This window comes from Dryobates pubescens, chromosome 11 (assembly GCF_014839835.1).
Source record: "Dryobates pubescens isolate bDryPub1 chromosome 11, bDryPub1.pri, whole genome shotgun sequence".
NCBI lineage: Eukaryota > Metazoa > Chordata > Aves > Piciformes > Picidae > Dryobates > Dryobates pubescens.
In genome coordinates this window covers 8593113-8611517 of record NC_071622.1, presented here as the reverse complement: position 1 = coordinate 8611517, position 18405 = coordinate 8593113, and the positions used below count along the sequence as shown (strand labels likewise).

The window sequence follows — 18405 nt, the reverse complement described above, 5'->3', positions numbered from 1 at the left end:
TGGCTGAAAATGGATGTGGTAGGTGAGCGTTTTATTTCCCTCCAGGCTTTTAATTGCTTCACTTTTTATGGCCACTGTACTGGCAGTGGGGCTCAAGAGGTATTTAAATAGAGAACTGCAGCGTGTACATTTAGCAGGTTTTGAGATTTATGTGTTCAAATAGTAGGGAGCATCAGCACTTGTGACTGTGGGGAAATGGAGTTTATTTAGACATACTTTAGACATTTCTTTCAGCAAGCAGTTCAGGTAGGAATCCCAATTGACTGCTAAGGGAGTTTTCATTGCCTGATGAGTCCTAACACATCCAGCCTCCCAAATGGCAACTGTCCTTCATTGCATCACCCTTGTTGCTTATCTGTAAACCCAGAATGTTGATAGGTATTACTGAGGATGGGAACACATAATAACTGATCTGTGGAAACAAGAATAAATGTTTAAAGAAATCAATAATATCCATTCAGGAATTATGTTGATTATCAACAAGTTACTTTATCATCATAAGTTTCTTTGTCCAAAGGTTATGAATCCAAAGATTAATGAATACTCAAACTAAGGGAGCAGTCATCTTTGATTTTATTTTTTTTTTAACCTTTTTCTTTCTTTCTTTGGTAAACTGCTGCCTTCTGTGAAAACAAAAGGTCTCTCTTTTGTGTCTTTTTTTTTTTGTTTAGTCTAACAATTGGTGTTTCAGCCGGTCGTGTTCTCCTTTCCACGTGTCTTTAGAAACACAAACTAACCTTCAGCTGAAGTGTTTTCTTTACTCCTTATCTGCCTCCACTCGAACACAGCTCTGCTTTTTCTCTGTGCTGCTAGTCTTAAGAGGTAAGATGTAACAGCAGCAGAATTTTTTATTTTTTGATTTTATGTTTTTTTTAGAAGGGGAAAGTTTATAAAAGCTAAAGGAGATCAGGAGATGAGGGATGTTACTCAATGCTTGGAGGAGCACGCAGCATGAGGTCACGTACAAAATGTGCCATGGAATTCTCGTGGATTTGTGGTTGTTTTTTTTTCATCTGCATCCCTTGAATCTAGTTTTATAAACTCCTCATTGGGTTTCTTTATTTGTTTATTTAAAGCAAGCAGAGAAGAACTTTCTAGCTTGAAAACATCCTGATTCTTTTGTTCTCGAGGAGCCTGGGAATGTCTTAGGATCTGATAAAAGGTTATTAATCGAGCAGCTCCAGGCAGAATTGTTCAATTCTGTAAACTCCAAGAGATGGTACAATGCTATAGTCCTTTCTGATAGAGAAATCACTTACAGCTGTATTTCTTAAGATGTTTATGTATTTAGCACTGCAGAGGCTAATCTGAAGTTACTACTTTTGCCTAGTGATCTGATTCTTAGTATCATAGTATCAGTCAGGGTTGGAAGGGACCACAAGGATCATCTAGTTCCAACCCTCCTGCCATGGGCAGGGACACCCCACACTAGATCAGGCTGGCCAGAGCCTCATCCAGCCTGGGCTTAAACACCTCCAGGGATGGGGCCCCAACCACCTCCCTGGACAACCCATTCCAGGGCTTCACCACTCTCATGGTGAAGAACTTCCTCCACACATCCAGCCTGAATCTCCTCACCTCCAGCTTCATTCCATTCCCCCTAGTCCTATCACTACCTGATATCCTGAGAATTCCCTCCCCAGCCTTCTTGTCAGCCCCCTTCAGATACTGGAAGGCCACAATTAGGTCACCTCAGAGCCTTCTCTTCTCCAAACTGAACAGCCCCAACTCCTTCAGTCTGTCCTCATAGGAGAGGTGCTCCAGCCCTCTGCTCCTCCTCGTGGCCCTTCTCTGGACACCTTCCAGCATCTCCATATCCCTCTTGTAATAGGGGCTCCAGAACTGAACACAGTACTCCAGCAGAATTTAGTAAGGAAGAGGGTTTTCTGCCTTTTCTGTGGATGGAAACCTCTTCAGTGTGCTTGTGCAAAGCTACCCTTTCACCAAGGGTGAATGGCATTGCCAGTGCTCATGGCTCTCAGCACCCCTCTGCTCAGCATGTACTTCTTAAAGAAGCTTTGGGTTAAGTCTTCATTCAGGGCTGTGAAAGTGAGTCATGGGTTTCAGTGGATCTCTTTAAAACTTTGTTTTCCTGAGCCACTTGAATGCAACTTAATCTTCTTCAGCTGGTGTTCTTCAGGAGTCCAAATAAATAAATAAAAATGTGTTGATTGTCTTTGCTGCTAAGAAATTCATTTCCTAAGAAGCCATAATTCTTAGTGGAGAAGCAGAACAGGACTTCTTTTTTTTAACATGCATTTAGCATTCTTAGGAAGAGGGATTTGGGCCATCTCTCCTATTCAGTCATCCGACCTCCTTGAGAAATCTGCTTACATAGTGAAGTAACATTTGAAAATATTTACATCTGTTTAGCTGGATATAGTGTGATAGATGCACTTCCTGTCTCCTTCAGTGTAAGCACTCTGCTTTTCTTCTCCTTTCTATCTCCTCTCTTTATTTTGTTTGGGATTTTTTCCCCTCAGTTGGAACTAGAAAACTAGCAAGTATCAGGTGATCAGGCCGTGCAATTCTTTGAACCCACCTTTGTACACTTCTGACAGAGCTGTAATCACAGTTCCTGAAACTTCTCAGTGCTTCTGCTGAACGTGAAGCTCCAGCCACGTATCAAGAGGAGGGTTCATCAGTTCATCTTGTTTCCATGGTGTCTTGCACTCAAGAAGATTCCAGCTGTCAAAATGATGTGATAATTATGACTCTCCTTACAAAATGAGATGTGCAAATAAGTTTTTCAGTCCCTTCTTGGGAAATGACTACCATACGTGTGAAGCCTGCTGCTGCTGTTAATAGAATTGTATAGAACAAACCAGGTTGGAAGAGACCTTCAAGATCATCGTGTCCAACCTATCATCCAACACCACCTAATCAACTAAACCATGCAACCAAGCACCCTATCAAGTCTCCTCCTGAACACCTCCAATGATGGTGACTCCACCACCTCTTTGGGCAGCCCATTCCAATGGGCAATCACTCTCTCTCTGTGAAGCTTCCTCCTAACCTCCAGCCTAAACCTCCCCTGGTGCAGCTTGAGACTGTGTCCTCTTGTTCTGGTGCTGGTTGCCTCGGAGAAGAGACCAACCTCTGCCTGTCTACAACCTCCCTTCAGGTAGTTGTAGAGAGCAATAAGGTCTGCCCTGAGTCTCCTCTTCTCCAGGCTAAGCAACCCCAGCTCCCTCAGCCTCTCCTCATAGGGCTTGTGTCCAAGCCCCTCACCAACTTTGTTGCCCTTCTCTGGACACTCTCCAGCAAGTCAACATCCTTCCTAAACTGAGGGGCCCAGACCTGGACACAGTACTTGAGGTGCATCCTAACCTGTGCAGTGTACAGGGGCAGAATGACCTCCCTGCTCCTGCTGGCCACACTGTTCCTGATGCAGGCCAGGATGCCCTTGGCCCTCTTGGCTTCCTGGGCACACTGCAGGCTCATGTTCAGCCTACCATCAACCAGCGCCCCCAGGTCCCTCTCTGCCTGGCCTGGACTTCTCTTGCTCTGGCTGAAGAGCAGTAACTAAAAGACTAAAAGAGCTGCATCACCAGGCCTGCTAAAGGCCTGCTAAAGGTGTCTTCCCATGTTTGCTGTGAGTATAACAGTCTGTAATGAAGGTGGGTTTTTTTCTTTGCAAGCTTATGATATATTACAAAAAAGCATATTGAGGACTGGAAGCAGTGTTAGGCCATAAGTGATGTATAAAACAAGATTCAAAGATCTGTGACCCTTTGATATTAATTGAAATATAAATCAGATATTGTACACCCCAGCCACTCTGGTTGTGCCTTCATTAGTGTCTGTCTTAGAGCAGTCCTGCACTTTTGAAGCAATCTTTTCAACTGTGTGCTAATCGAAATGTTACCCTGGGTGTATTTGGGGGGAAAATAAACTGAAAGCTTTATTCCTGGGGTCTATGAAATGCAGCAATATTTACTAGGGCACATAAGTTTCCAAACTAAATCTTGGCCTTTTGGTCAACACTGAGTGCATGAATTTATGTAATGAATACATCTGGTCCAAGGAATCTGACTGGAGCTTTATCTAAAACAAAATGCCCAGAATCTCATGTACTGTGAATAAGGGGTCTCAGCACTAACATCTTTGATTTAGTCACCTGCCCTTTTTTGATCTGCCTAATAACTTGCTAATATTATTTCATAGCACTTATTATCAGGGTATCAGGTAGTGATAGGACTAGGGGGAATGGAATGAAGCTGGAGGTGGGGACATTCAGGCTGGATGTGAGGAGGCAGTTCTTCACCATGAGAGTGGTGAAGCCCTGGAACGGGTTGTCCAGGGAGGTGGTTGGGGTGGCGTCCCTGGAGGTGTTTAAGCCCAGGCTGGATGAGGCTCTGGCCAGCCTGATCTAGTGTGGGGTGTCCCTGCCCGTGGCAGGGGGGTTGGAACTAGATGATCCTTGTGGTCCCTTCCAACCCTGACTGGTACTATGATACTACTATTATAAAATAACAATGCTTTATGTGCCTCTGATTTCATATTCTCATCACATCTTCTGTTCATCCTTCAGGTACGATGACATACACTTTATAGAGATGCTCTGCAGATATTTAACTTGGGTTATTTTGGACCAGAGGAAAAGAAGCCTCAGGCTGCGCCAGGGGAGGTTTAGGCTGGAGGTTAGGAAGAAGTTCCATACAGAGAGATTGATTGCCCTTTGGAATGGGCTGCCCAGGGAGGTGGTGGAGTCACCATCATTGGAGGTGTTCAGGGGGAGACTTGATGGGGTGCTTGGTGCCATGGGTTAGTTGTTTAGGTGGGTTGGATTGGTTGATAGGTTGGACGCGATGATCTTGAAGGTCTCTTCCAACCTGGTTTATTCTGTGTTCTAAGGTGAAGGGTCAACCTAGGGAGCACGTTGTTAAAGGACTCCTTTTCCTTGTTTTCAGAATGTAAAAACACTTATATTTTGTGTGCAAAAGTAACAGCAAGAGAAATCTGTCATCAAATAAGATGACCTCAGGCAGGTGAAGTTTTTTGAGTTTTTGGAGCCCCCAATTTAAATTCCACGTGGAAGGTGAAGCAGCAAAATCTGTCTCTGGAAGTATGTTTTGTAATATTCAATTACATGAGCTTAGTTGCAGGCAGTTTATTACTACTTTTTTTTTTTCCTCAGAGGTCCAAACACCAAGTTTGTGTTGCTAATTTAGGGTGGTGGGGTTTGTTTTTTAATGGATTTTAGATTCCAGTCCTGTGAGGATGACATGATGAAGGAATTAACCCCAGTGACGTTTTCATAGTTGAGAGTCAAAGAAGGCACAGCTCTGCCAAGTGCAAGCAGGAGGGGGGGAAAAAAGCATCTTGTTACTTTTTGTAAATCCTCTGAAAGCAGCTGGATTTTTAACTTATCCAAACTGTGAAATTTTGTTCAGATTGTTATCTACACAACAGGGTAGGGAGGCACAGAATTTCTTAAGAATTCAGGATGTGTGCCAGTCTCATAAGAAAATAGCCAGATTTTAGTTTCAGTGGAATAAGATAATTGCTTCCCTTCAGCTTCCCACTCATGCAGGCACTTGTTTAAAAACTGCATGTGTTTACGGTTACTGACTATGAATTGCTTCTCTTATTTAATCTGGATAAAGTTATTATCTCACTGGGGGTTTTTTCCTGCACAAAATCTGAGCAAAATTTAAGGGTTCAGAGAGTTGTCTAAGAGCAGTGTGCTCTTGTGGCCAGGAAGGCCAATCTCGTTCTGGGTTGGATTAGAAGGGGTGTGGTCAGTAGGTCAAGAGAGGTTCTTCTCCCCCTCTACTCTGCCCAGGTGAGGCTGCGTCTGGAATATTGTGGCCAGTTCTGGGCCACTCAGTTCAAGGACAGGGAACTGCTTGACAGAGTCCAGCACAGAGCCACAAAAATGATTAAGGGAGTGGAACATCTTCCTTACGAGGAGAGACAGGATCACAGTATCACCAAGGTTGGAAGAGACCTCAAAGATCATCGAGGCCAACCTGTCACCACAGACCTCATGACTAGACCATGGCACCAAGTGCCATGTCCAATTCCCTCTTGAACACCTCCAGGGATGGTGACTCCACCACCTCCCTGGGCAGCACATTCCAATGGTGAATGACTCTCCCTGTGAAGAACTTTCTCCTCACCTCGAGCCTAAACTTCCCCTGGTACAGCTTGAGACTGTGTCCTCTTGTTCTGGTGCTGGTTGCCTGGGAGAAGAGACCAACCCCTTCCTGGGGTTGGTCTCATTGCTCTCTACAACCACCTTTCAGGTAGTTGTAGAGAGCAATGAGAGACTGAGGGAGCTGGGGCTCTTTAGTTTGGAGAAGTGGAGACTGAGAGGTGACCTCATTAATTATAAATAGATAGAGGGTGAGTGCCAAGAGGATGGAGTCAGGCTCTTCTTGGTGACACCCAATGACAGGACAAGGGGCAGTGTGACATTGTGAGGGTGGTGGAACACTGGAACAGGCTGCCCCAGAGGGTTGTGGAGTCTCCCTCTCTGGAGATATCCAAGACCTCTCTGGATGCGTTCCTGTGTGGCCTGCTCTAGGTGATCCTGCTCTGGCAGCGGGGTTGGACTGCATGACCTTTCAAGTCCCTTCCAGCCCCTGACATTCTGTGATATCCTTTCTGCTGTCTCTGCTAGCTCTTTACCTCCACCCAGCTAATGCTTTCGCTGTAACTAAGGCACATAAGAATCAGGAGCTGTAATAAAGTTTGGAACCAGAAGATATAGAGGAGATTTGCACTTTCATGCCAGAACAGCTACTATAGCCCTTACTGGCTTACTGCAAGAGTTTTCTGTGTCATCAGTGTGTGACTGATGGGCCGAGTCCAACGGCATAAGATTTAACACATCCAAGTGCCGGGTTCTACACATTGGCCACAACAACCCCATGCAGTGCTACAGGCTGGGGTCAGAGTGGCTGGAGAGCAGGCAGGCAGAGAGGGACCTGGGGGTACTGGTTGATAGTAGGCTGAACATGAGACCGCAGTGTGCCCAGGTGGCCAAGAAGCCCAATGGCATCCTGGCCTGCATCAGGAACAGTGTGGCCAGCAGGAGCAGGGAGGTCATTCTGCCCTGTACTCAGCACTGGTTAGGCCACACCTTGAGTTCTGTGTCCAGTTCTGGGCCCCTCATTTTAGGAAAGATATTGAGGTGCTGGAAAGTGTCCAGAGAAGGGCAACAAAGCTGGGGAGGGGTTTGGAGCACAAGCCCTGTGAGGAGAGGCTGAGGGAGCTGGGGTTACTTAGCTTGGAGAGGAGGAGGCGCAAAGGAGATCTTATTGCTGTCTCCAACTACTTGAAGGGAAGTTGTAGCTAGGTGGGGGTTGGTCTCTTCTCCCAGGCAACCAGCACCAGAACAAGAGGACACAGTCTCAAGCTGTGCCAGGGGAGGTTTAGGCTGGATGATAGGAAGAAGTTCTTCATAGAAAGAGTGATTGGCCATTGGATGGGGTGCTTGGTGCCATGGTTTAGTTGATTAGATAGCGTTGGATGGCAGGTTGGACTTGATGATCTCGGAGGTCTTTTCTGGTCTGGTCTGGTCTGGTCTATTCTATTCTATTCCTAGGCTCAGTAATGCAGCTAGTGAGCTAGCTATGTACTAGTCAAGAGCTAAGAAAGCAGTATTGCTTGGTTTGGTGCATAGTTCTTTACTCATCTGTTGTAAGTAATGTTCAGGATTGTAGAGCAAAAACCAAATAAAAGCTCTTATGATGCTGTGCACCATGTTTTGCTGGTTTGTCAGGCAGCTTCTATTTGTCAGGTAGGATGTATTTTCAGTAATACTGCTTCTTCCATTTGGAAAGAAGAAGCACAATCAAAGAAGCTGTAATATATGCAGCAGTGTAGTAGGTATGTTGTCATCAAGTATGGTGATGCTTACCCATATGCTTTTGTTTGGTGCCTTTATTACACAACTGTGTGCCTGCTGTACTACCAACTAGCATGGTTTTACACAGCTGAATTTGAAAAATGGGAAGTTCTCTATGGGACACTTCATGCAGGGTGTTTTGCCATCTGATTTATGGGAAAGCATTCTCTGTGAGATCTGTGACTCTAGCAGGGAAAGAAAAACACAAAGCAAATGTAGATCTCTCAAGCTATGTTAGTTTGCATGTCTTCATGTGATAACAGATTAGTGAACAGCAAGGCTGTATCCAGCCTTACTCTTAAGTATTTTGCTTTGAGTTACACCTAATACAGGCATGTGGTGGTGAGCATGCTGGCTGTGACAGTGTGTCCTGTGTAATCTGAAGAAACCAAACAAGTGAAATGTGTCCTTAGGTAGATTTAAAATGTAAGGTGCCCATTTTTAGTTTGATGTAGCCTGCTGACTCAGTGTGGCTGGAAGAAAGGGGATGAGCAAGTGGTGAATGATAGGAGATGTCAGCAACAACTGGTTTATGAGAATTGTTCTGCCTCTGGCACTCTGGATCATGAACTTCATCACATCCAAGAAATCTTAACAGCTCAGGGCCTGAGGCTGTAGCAGCTCTGACTATCATTGTGGTTTTGTAATTGACAGCTCCACCATCAGTATATGGCTCTGATTGTCATTCTGTGCCACTCAAATGCACAGAGGTTTCAGCCTGCTATTCTGTTGCAGAAATACCATGGTGGGTATCTTGAGTGACATTTAAATTTGATAATGAGAGAGCCATTAAATCAGGAAAGAGAAAAATGTCTGTGTTTGTGGCACAAGATATTTTCTGACCACTGAGGTCTTTGGAGAAAGGCCTCCTGTTGAAATAGCTGGCAAAGTTTGCCAGCAATGACTCACTGCCATGGTGGCTGCAGATAAATTCCAGTTGCTTTGTACTTACTTTTCAAGATTTGGTATTAGACATTTCTGTGTATTGCTTGAACAGTAAAAGTCTGGCAACACTTAGGCTTGCTTGATAAAGACTGTGATTTCCCACATGTCTTCATCTCTAAAATGCTGCAATGAGCTGTGATCTGTACAGTTTGCTGTCCCTCTTGACTGTATCAGGAGGGGATATATTTTAGCACTATTAAAGCCTTCTGTTCCATCAGCAGTGCCCTATCCTTCCTCTGCCTATTTTTAAAGAGATCCTGACCAGAGTCAGAACACAAATCATTCAGTACAAGTCTTCAGGATTCCAACTTGTGGATTCTCACATCTTTAGATGCTTTTTCATCTCTGTCATTTAGGGATGTGTAATATAATATCACCTACAGAAACCAAACTTGTGGATTTGGGTTGTTACACCTGTATGTATGTATCATGAGATTTAACATATCTCTGTGCTGGGTTCTACACGATGGCCACAACAACGCCAGGCGGTGCTACAGGCTGGGGTCAGAGTGGCTGGAGAGCGGCCAGGCAGAAAGTGACCTGGGGGTACTGGTTGATAGTAGGCTGAACATGAGCCAGCAGTGTGCCCAGGTGGCCAAGAAGGCCAATGGCATCCTGGCCTGTGTCAGGAATAGTGTGGCCAGCAAGAGCAGGGAGGTCATTCTGCCCCCGTGCTCAGCACTGTGTCCAGGTCTGGGCCCCTCAGTTTAGGAAAGATGTTGGGTTGCTGGAACATGTCCAGAGAAGGGCAACAAAGCTGGTGAGAGGTCTGGAGCACAATCCCTATGAGGAGAGGCTGGGGGAGCTGGGGTCATTTAGCCTGGAGAAGAGGAGACTCAGGGGAGACCTTATTGTTGTCTACAACTACCTGAAGGGAGGTTGTAACCAGGTAGGGGTTGGTCTCTTCTCCCAGGCAACCAGCACCAGAACAAGAGGATACAGTCTCAAGCTGCACCAGGGGAAGTTTAGGCACAAGGTGAGGAGAAAGTTCTTCACAGAGAGAGTTGTTAGCCATTGGAATGGGGTGCCCAGGGAGGTGGTGGAGTCACTGTCCCTGGAGGTGTTCAAGAGGGGATTGGACGTGGCACTTGGTGCCATGGTTTAGTAGTTATGAGGTCTTGGGTGACAGGTTGGACTTGATGATCTCTGAGGTCTTTTCCAATCTTATTGATTCTATGATTCAGATACATAATTTTGCCTGCCAGGATTCTGTTTGCATCACTGCTCACAGTTCCTCCAGGCCTTTGTCTTCAGCTCAAGGGTCCACTCACTTGAAATTCTTTGAATCCATGCTCGTTGCATTTAGCAGTAACTGGACACTGGTGATGTACATGTTGGTGACATGTGCAAAAGAAATCATGATTGTGATAATAATGGAGTCTTCAGAACTATTTTTGTGGATCTGCAGTATAGATGTGCATTGTTTCTTCATTTGACTCCTACTGTTGATTGACCTGCAGGAAAAAAAACTTTCACTGCTTGCCTACTGCTAAATGAAATGGTAGAACAAACACAATATCATCAGTCAACTCTTTGCAGTAGTTAATACTTACAACTTCCACTGAATTTTGAGCATGTAAACTCTTTTGTTGTTGTTGTTGAAGGAATGTTAATAATTCTCATACTGTAACTGACACTAAGGTATCTTAATCTTACTATGAAAGCACAAATGAGTCAACCCTTATAATGTTTTCAGGGAAAGGATGAATGTAAAAATTTCATTTGTGGTGAGCAGGGACACAAATAAAATGCTTTTTCCAGGTCATTCAGTAGATCTGTGGTAAAAGTATTTACAGGATTTCAATATCTTTTCTTCTTGATCTTGTTTCTGTAAAAAAAATAGGAAAATGCCCTAAATAATCTTAATTTGGCCTTAAAAATCACTGGGCAAGATGGATTAAGACACATCTCGACAGTATGGCAACCATGTTATCTGTTCCAAATACAGGAAGCATGCATCCCTTGATGGTAGCCTGTCAGAACTGCTCAGCAGTTTGTTTCAAATGCTCTAAAGGTATCTTCAAATTAATATTCTATAATTTCAACTTTGTTCATTCTGTAGAAAAACAGCCAAAATTATGCTTGTGTTTTCTTCCTCTTGAAAGGTTGAAGTCTAAAAATGCTACTTTGATTTTTTTTTTGTTTTTACTTCCATAAGCTTTACTTCCTAAATATGAAAAGCTTGTAGCAAAACTAGTGGGTTTAGTGGTCTTTCACTTTAACCCTGTCCTTTTTTTGTTGTTATCCTGTGATGCTATACTGCAAGAAATAAATACTCATCTGTGTTTGCTGTTGTTCCTCACAGCTGTTTTTCAGACAAGCTGTGAGGAAAAATACAACTTGGATAAATGTGAAAGTCATAGCTAGGGGAGACCTGATTCTCTCTGTTTTTTTCACAGGCCTCCAGAACTGGCATCAAAGTATGCAAATTTCTCTGAGGGAGTGTGCAAGCCTGGTTATGCATCAGCGCTCATGACTGTCATCTTCCCTAAGTAAGTAATTCCTGGTTGTTGTTTTCCCTCTTCCTTTGATGACTTCTCATCCTTCAAGGTAAGTGATCTGCAAAGTGTCTTGAAAAGTGTCATTGCTCTCTCATTTGGTTGGTTCAAGGGAGACCAATGTTGAAATTCTGGGCTATTTGAGTGATCAGTAGCACTGAGTTGATTTCAGTCTGACTTGCTTGCTCGAAGAGTAGAGAATTCTGTGTCTTTAATAATGAAGCAAATTACATCCTCAGCGCAGGATGTGGTCGAGCTCACTGCTGGTACCGGATGATAAATCCTTAGGAAGCATCAGCCATGAAGTGACAGCTTAAGTTGTCTCAAGTAGTAAAGTGTGGTCTTTGGTTGGTTGGTCTTTTCACTTTGAAGAACAGGGTAAAGCATCCCTCACGTACCAGCAGACTTTGCAGTAGCATATTCTAAAGAGTGTAAGACATGTTAGTAGCAAGTTCTGCATCTTACTGTGTTGAGTAGGTATTGTTAGCTTAAGTGTTACTGGCTTCTTCAGAATTAGTTTCCCTCTGCACAAGTGGGAAGTTGCAGTACTGTTCAACAGCTCACAGAAGTAAAGAATGTAATCATAACACAGTGACCAATACTTGCTTTTAAATTTAGCTTCTGGCTTTCTCTTATGCACCAGGTGGCTTCTGCATTTCAGGGAGTTTGTAGAATTGCTGGAAGACAGTTCAGGCAGTTCAGAAGATAGATTAGCAGGAACATTATGCTGTTGAGGCTCAAGTATCTCAGTTTGCTTCATCAAATGGAAGATTTGAGTGGTTATTTGACCTTTGTACAAGCTTCTAATGCATGTGGGAAAGATGGCAAACTGATCATAGACTTTTTAACACAAGTAGTACTCTTCTAAAAGATGTTTTCTTTCCTTTGAGGAGGTATTCCATGACTTGCACATGGAGAGATTAAGATGTGTGAGCATGGCCTTCAGACCAAGCCTGAAAACTGGTGGTATATTCCATCTGGTTTTGTTGGCAAACATGGTATCTGCAAACTTCAAATTCTTAAAGGCAAAAAATTTGATGTTGCCTTGTAAGCAGCACATGCTGCAGCCAGACCTTAAACCCAAACCAAAACACTGAGTGCTGAGACTGTGCTGTTGAGACACCAGCATAAACCAAACAATTATCAGTATGATCTTCTGTGTGAATTTTGCAACTCTGGTTAGAACATAAATAAATGCTGGAAGGGAAGGAAGATACATTATCATCATCATCTTGTAAGAACTTTCTGAGTGCTTTCAGATCTGTGTTTGTGTACATATTCAATGTAAATACCATAGAAGAGGCATAGAAGGTATTTTAACTGTGGTGAGATGTCTGAAGCTGAAGCCTTCTTTTCTTTATACAACTGAAACCTAATTGCCCTTTCCATGGCATGGCTGTTGTTACATACTGGTTCTGCAGAGATAAAATGATATACACTAAAGAAGGAAGACTGCTTAGCACAGTTGGTAAGGCCAGAAAAATGCCATTAATAGTCCCTTATTCTGAGCCATATCACAGAATCACCAATGTTGGAAGAGACCTCAAAGATCAACAAGTCCAACCTGTCACCACAGACCTCATGACTAAACCATGGCACCAAGTGCCACGTCCAATCCCCTCTTGAACACCTCCAGGGATGGTGACTCCACCACCTCCCTGGGCAGCCCATTCCAATAGCTAACAACTCTCTCAGTGAAGAACTTTCTCCTCACCTCCAGCCTAAACTTCCCCTGGTGCAGCTTGAGACTGTGTCCTCTTGTTCACAGATTAGTTAGTGTGATTTAAAGATATCAGCTGATGGAGAATTTGATCATGTGTGCTACATTATTCCCATGGATGAACTCATTGTTGCAAAGACATTAGTCTCTCTCTCTTTTTTTTTTTATTTAAAGTTTATTTAAGACTTTGGCTTCCAGAAGGACATTTTCTGCTAGAATCCAAAATGTTACTTTTTTTTTCTCTCTCAGTAACCATTTGCAGTTTTCAGTCACCTTCTTGAACTAAAACCATGCAGAGAGGCAGTCACTTGTCTCTAGTCTATCCAGGTGGCTGTTGTCATGTTCAGATACTGAAAAATCATATTCATAATTCTAAAGACACCATCACTGGGAATTTATTTTCAGTTGCTTCTCTAACAGGAACCCTAAACCTCACTAAGCTTGATATTTTTTTTTCCCCAGGATATCCTTTAATTCTTTATTAATTTAATTCAGTGTTGAACATTTCATTGTTTTACCTAGGACTCATGTAAGGATGGCTGCAAAGAATTCCTTGCTACACTTAAGATTCTTTATTTCCTACAACTTCTCTTGTACTGAAAGGTTATGCAAAGTTAATATTAGCAGGACAAGTATCATAATTTAGTATTTGGAACTCTGAAAACCAAATTAGTTTCCCTGCTGATTTAACAATTTGAGCTGCATGATTTCTTATGTTCTAGCTTTCATTTTTCAGTTGCTTGTATCATTAGGAAAACATCATCTCTGTTGCTGACAGTTTTCAGGCTTGGTCTTTGCCATAAAACTTGTGGTTTGGTTGGTTATTGTAAAATTATTTGGATAAAGTTGGTTTGGCTGTTTTCAGACAGGAATAAAATGAATAAATGTTTTCTCCTTCTAAAGGTTCATGACTTTTTAGTGCAATTGTAAATGTAAATAGTCAAAATACGATGGAAATAGTTGGGATAGAATACATACTTTCCTGAGAATGTAACTCTTCTTAGTTAGTGCTTCTCTGATGGTAACAATGTGAGTTCAGACTTTACCAGGCTAGATGAATCAAAGAGCAGTGCCCTCAAAATATGGTTGCTGGTAAAGAAAGACTAAATTTTGTTTGAACTTTTTTTCCCCCCCTTTTTTTTTTTTCCACAAGCTCCTCACTCAAATCAGTTCTCATTCTAGCAATGCTTGATGTCTTCATCAATAATCCTAGCTGGGGAAAATCCTAGGTTAAGTGTGAGTGTGCAGATGGTACGCTTATTGGAGAGTACTAAATAAAGGATTAGTTACATTCAGAGAACAATTTGGATTGCCTGATTTAAATGGCCCCAGTCCAACAGAAGATCTGTTAATACATCTAATATGAAATAAGACATCTGGGTGGAACAAATGCAAATTATACCTTCAAGATAGGAAAACTGTCTTGGAAACAGATACAGAGAAAGCTTCATGTAATCTCAGCAAAATAATCAGCTGAAATGCTGTTTGGGGTTCATAAGTGCACAGATAGGTTGGGGAATTTTGTGTGCAGCACTGTTTTAAAACTGTAAAGCCCAACTCCCCCCAAAATCTCACAAGCCAAGGCTTTCAGAATACTATGTCCAGTTTTGATGGTGACAGTCCAAGAAGGGAGGGGAAATAAGACATTGAAGGAAAGCCACAAAAAGGAACAAGGACTGGCTTCAACACTAAAGTAAACAAGACTCCCAGAAATAAGTCATCTTTCTGAAGCGGGAGTTGTATCCAAATGAGGAGACTAGGAAAGAGCATTACCTTTGGCAAGTTAAATATAAACCTTAATGAGGTAGGCCAAAAAAATGTTGAGGAGCAAGTTTATAAAGGTATTTTTTAAAAAAAAATAAAAATAAAAAAAGCTTTTTGTCTAACTGTCAAAAGCAGAACTCTTGCCAGAGATCCTGATGTGCTGATAGATGATCGTGGTATTACGTGTGAGTTAAGGGAAGGTAAAGGCATAGCAGAGGAATTATTTGCATTGTTACTCTCTGCAGAACAGTTCCCACATGGAGCTTTCCTTTCTGGGGTACAGGCTGGGGGAAGCTGACAAAGGGTTGATGTTTTGGAGTGAACTGGCACAACGAATTGCTAGGAAAAGTTCTCACTTTGTGACGAACTCGGTGGTGAAGTGTCCGAGTTACACACAGTTGTGTATAATCAATGCTTAAATTGGCCTTAGAGTGGAAGAATGAAAAGCAGTAAAGGTGTCAGGCTTTTCAAGAGGGGCCTTGTGGAGCACTTGGGGAACTGGAAACTAATAGTGAGCCTGGTTTCTGTAATAGACAACTTGGTAGAAACTATAAAACGAATAGAATTAGTGTTTGTTCACAGGAATAAAGGTGATGATGAAGAGGAGTCAAGTTGTCTTCTCCAGCAGGAAGTCTGTCCCTGGACATAGCACTTGATGCCATGGTCTAGTCATGAGGTCTGTGGTGACAGGTTGGACTTGGTGATCTTTGTGGCGTCTTCCAACCTTGGTGATACTGTGATCTGCTGGGTGACTGGATGAGCATTTGATTAATATGATTTAACTAACACTCTCTCTGGATAGCTTTAAAAACAAACAAGCAATGTAGCACTTTGTTTCCAAGACTTTTGGGAAATTTAACTGGTGTAGTCTTCAGGTTGGACTTGGTGATCTTTGAGGTCTCTTCCAACCTTTTTGATTCTATGATTCTAGTGCTGACTCGTGACTAGGTAAAGAAACTGTATGGAAATAAAAGATCTGGGTGTTACCCCTGGAGTCCTCTGGGGAGTGTTTGCTAGGATCTCTGCTGTCCCAGTGTTCATAAACTGTCTGGAATGGAGGATAAATAGAAGCACTGACACATTTTTCCAGGTAGCAAGACCAAAAACTGACTGTGAGGAATGTCAGAGGGATCTCACAGCACTGAGTCAACAAAATAGCACTCCAAATTCAGTTGTAAGGTAGTGTTTGTTGAAAAGGCTGACCTGGCAGCATATACCTAATGATGGGCCAAGGTATGCCTTGAAAATCAGGAAAGAGGTCTTGGAATTACTATGGATTGTTCTGTGACTTACCAGTGATGGTTAAAAGACTGCAGATGTCTTAGGAGATAAATGGAGAAAACCCATTTGTTACGACACTGCATAAATACCCCATGTGCCCCTTGTGTCTTCAATAACACATCTGATTCTCTGCAATTAATTTTGAATCAGATCTAGAAGAATTAGATATACATAGTGGTAATGAAGACAAGACCACAAAAGATCAAATTGACTTAGACTTTCCAGTTTGACATAGAGCAAACAGAGAATGTTCACAAGTATGTGTAATATAGTGAATGTCACGGCGAAGATGATGTATGTGATTGCTTCCCTCAGTACAAGATTTGGAGCTATTAAATGTAAATATTGTGCACCAGGTTTAAAATAAACAGAGGGAAGTGCTATTTCATGCTATTTCCAGTTACATGCTTCGGAAAATGAGTTCTACTGTGGGCAAAAGATTGACAACAAAAAATTACAGAGATTGACAGTCAGGTTCTGTTGATTGTAAGGATTCAAACAGGCACAGAAATATCTAAGTTACTGAAGTATTGGCAAGTGGACCCAGACACCAATTACTGGAAAAAAATGGATATTTGGAGTAATCCATTGTGCCCCTGCCTCTGGTTTTGTTTTGTTCAGTTCTGGGTTTTCTAATTGTTATGCCTTGAAGGCAGACTGGCATAGCTTCAGAAGAACATGCTGTCATCTAAATCATGACTGTAGCTCCCCACCAAGAGAAATAGATGCTTGATCTCAGTGCTGCTTCTCCAAGTAGAAGCTGGCTAGCTGGGCTGCATCTGCAGCTCACTGTAAATAAAGGAGTTACCTAATTTTTCACTTCTCAGAACAAATCCACTTTTCCTCTTGTGAATCTCCCAGATAAAGACTCAAAGTGTTCATAGAATCATAGAATCAATAAGGTTGGAAGAGACCTCAAAGGGAGAGAAGTTACTGTTTTTGGAATGATACAAAGAAAGTGGTAAGCATCTTTGGTAAAAGGGCATCAGTAGGTCAGTGAATTGCAGTACTATGTTCAGTGAATTAGACTATTTTTAGTAGGTCTGAGGTCACCTACAAGTCTGGAGCTGATGCTTTGACCTTTTTGTAGAAGGCACTAACTTGTGTTTGGAGTGGTAGCACTGCAGTCTCCTGCATGTCTGGCTTTACTGTGGAAATCATGCTGCATGCGTACAGTTCTTTCTGTTCTACATCTCTACAGCCCTATTCTTTATCAAATGAGAAAGGAGACCTCTGCCCATGGTTTGCAGCTGACATGCCAGCCCAAAACAGTTCAGCTACTGACAGTTTTCCAACCACAAGCTCATGTAAGTTGGCAGCTAATACTAGAAATTAGAGGAGGTGGTAAATAGAGAGGGAATGCCTGCAGGCTGCAGAATTGTGTATCTTTGTTTGGTAAGAGAGCATGGATAAGAAGTATTTGAGTATCCAAAAAGATTTCAGAATAAAGGGGAGAGGGAAAGTTCAGTATCAACAGATCTATAGGCGTTGGGACCAAAATAGTGAATTAAGCATTTGTGACTTGGATGCATAAGACTACTGGCAGGAAGGACATGACTATAAACAGCTCTTTCTAGTCAGTTGGTGCTACAAAATAATCTTACATGAATCACAAACCTCTTAAAGTCATTTCAGAAACAAAGTCAGTTTGGTTTGTTTAATTATTCTGGTGCAAACTTTCTGTCAGTTTGCAACTGGCACTTTATTCACAGTCTTTATTTTTCCCCCCCTTACTTTTCAATCCTACAGCTTGCTCTCCACCCTGAGGAGAAATAGCTTTCCTGTAAACTCTTATGGGTTTATATTTTCATGCTGAATTGTTTCTTTGTACATAAAGTTCACAATTTTTAAAGCTTTCATATCAGCAGAGAATGCATGGCAGGGATTTATGCCAGCCATAGAAATTTCCATGGCTTTCTCTCAAGTAATTTTGTGGATTTTTCTGGATCTTTAATTCCCCCTCAATATTGCCTGTCACAGACTTCTGTGTGTCTCTCCCCTTCCACAGGTCAGTTGTGTATAACTGGGACAGCTCCAGATGGCCTTTCTCTAAAGAGTACAGGGTAGACTCATGTCTCCTTGATACCAGAGCTTGGCAACAATTTCTGGTTTGGGCTTTCTATAGTTCATGCAGCTTTAGGGGAAAAAAAGACATTCTTATCTGTAAATGGGTGATAGAGGCTTCAGGTGGAAGTGGAGCTTTAGCAAGGGCTTTAGCAGTGCTGAGGATATTTTAACATGTGGTCCCCTCACTCAGGTGCATCCCATTCCATATCCCCGGTTCCAGGGGATAATAATCACACAAGGGCATCCTTCCATTCCACTCTTTGTTACTTAGA

General features: G+C 42.5%; 1 protein-coding gene across 9 annotated transcripts in view; it reads left to right on the top strand.

Annotated features, from left to right (window-relative positions):
* Positions 1-18405, top strand: part of ST3GAL3 (ST3 beta-galactoside alpha-2,3-sialyltransferase 3) — a 212914-nt gene that overhangs the window by 77050 nt on the left and 117459 nt on the right. For all 9 annotated transcript variants that reach the window (XM_054165700.1, XM_054165706.1, XM_054165704.1 and 6 more), the window contains one exon: positions 11203-11295. In XM_054165700.1, the coding sequence (XP_054021675.1) occupies positions 11203-11295 (93 nt within the window). The remainder of the gene's footprint in view (positions 1-11202; positions 11296-18405) is intronic.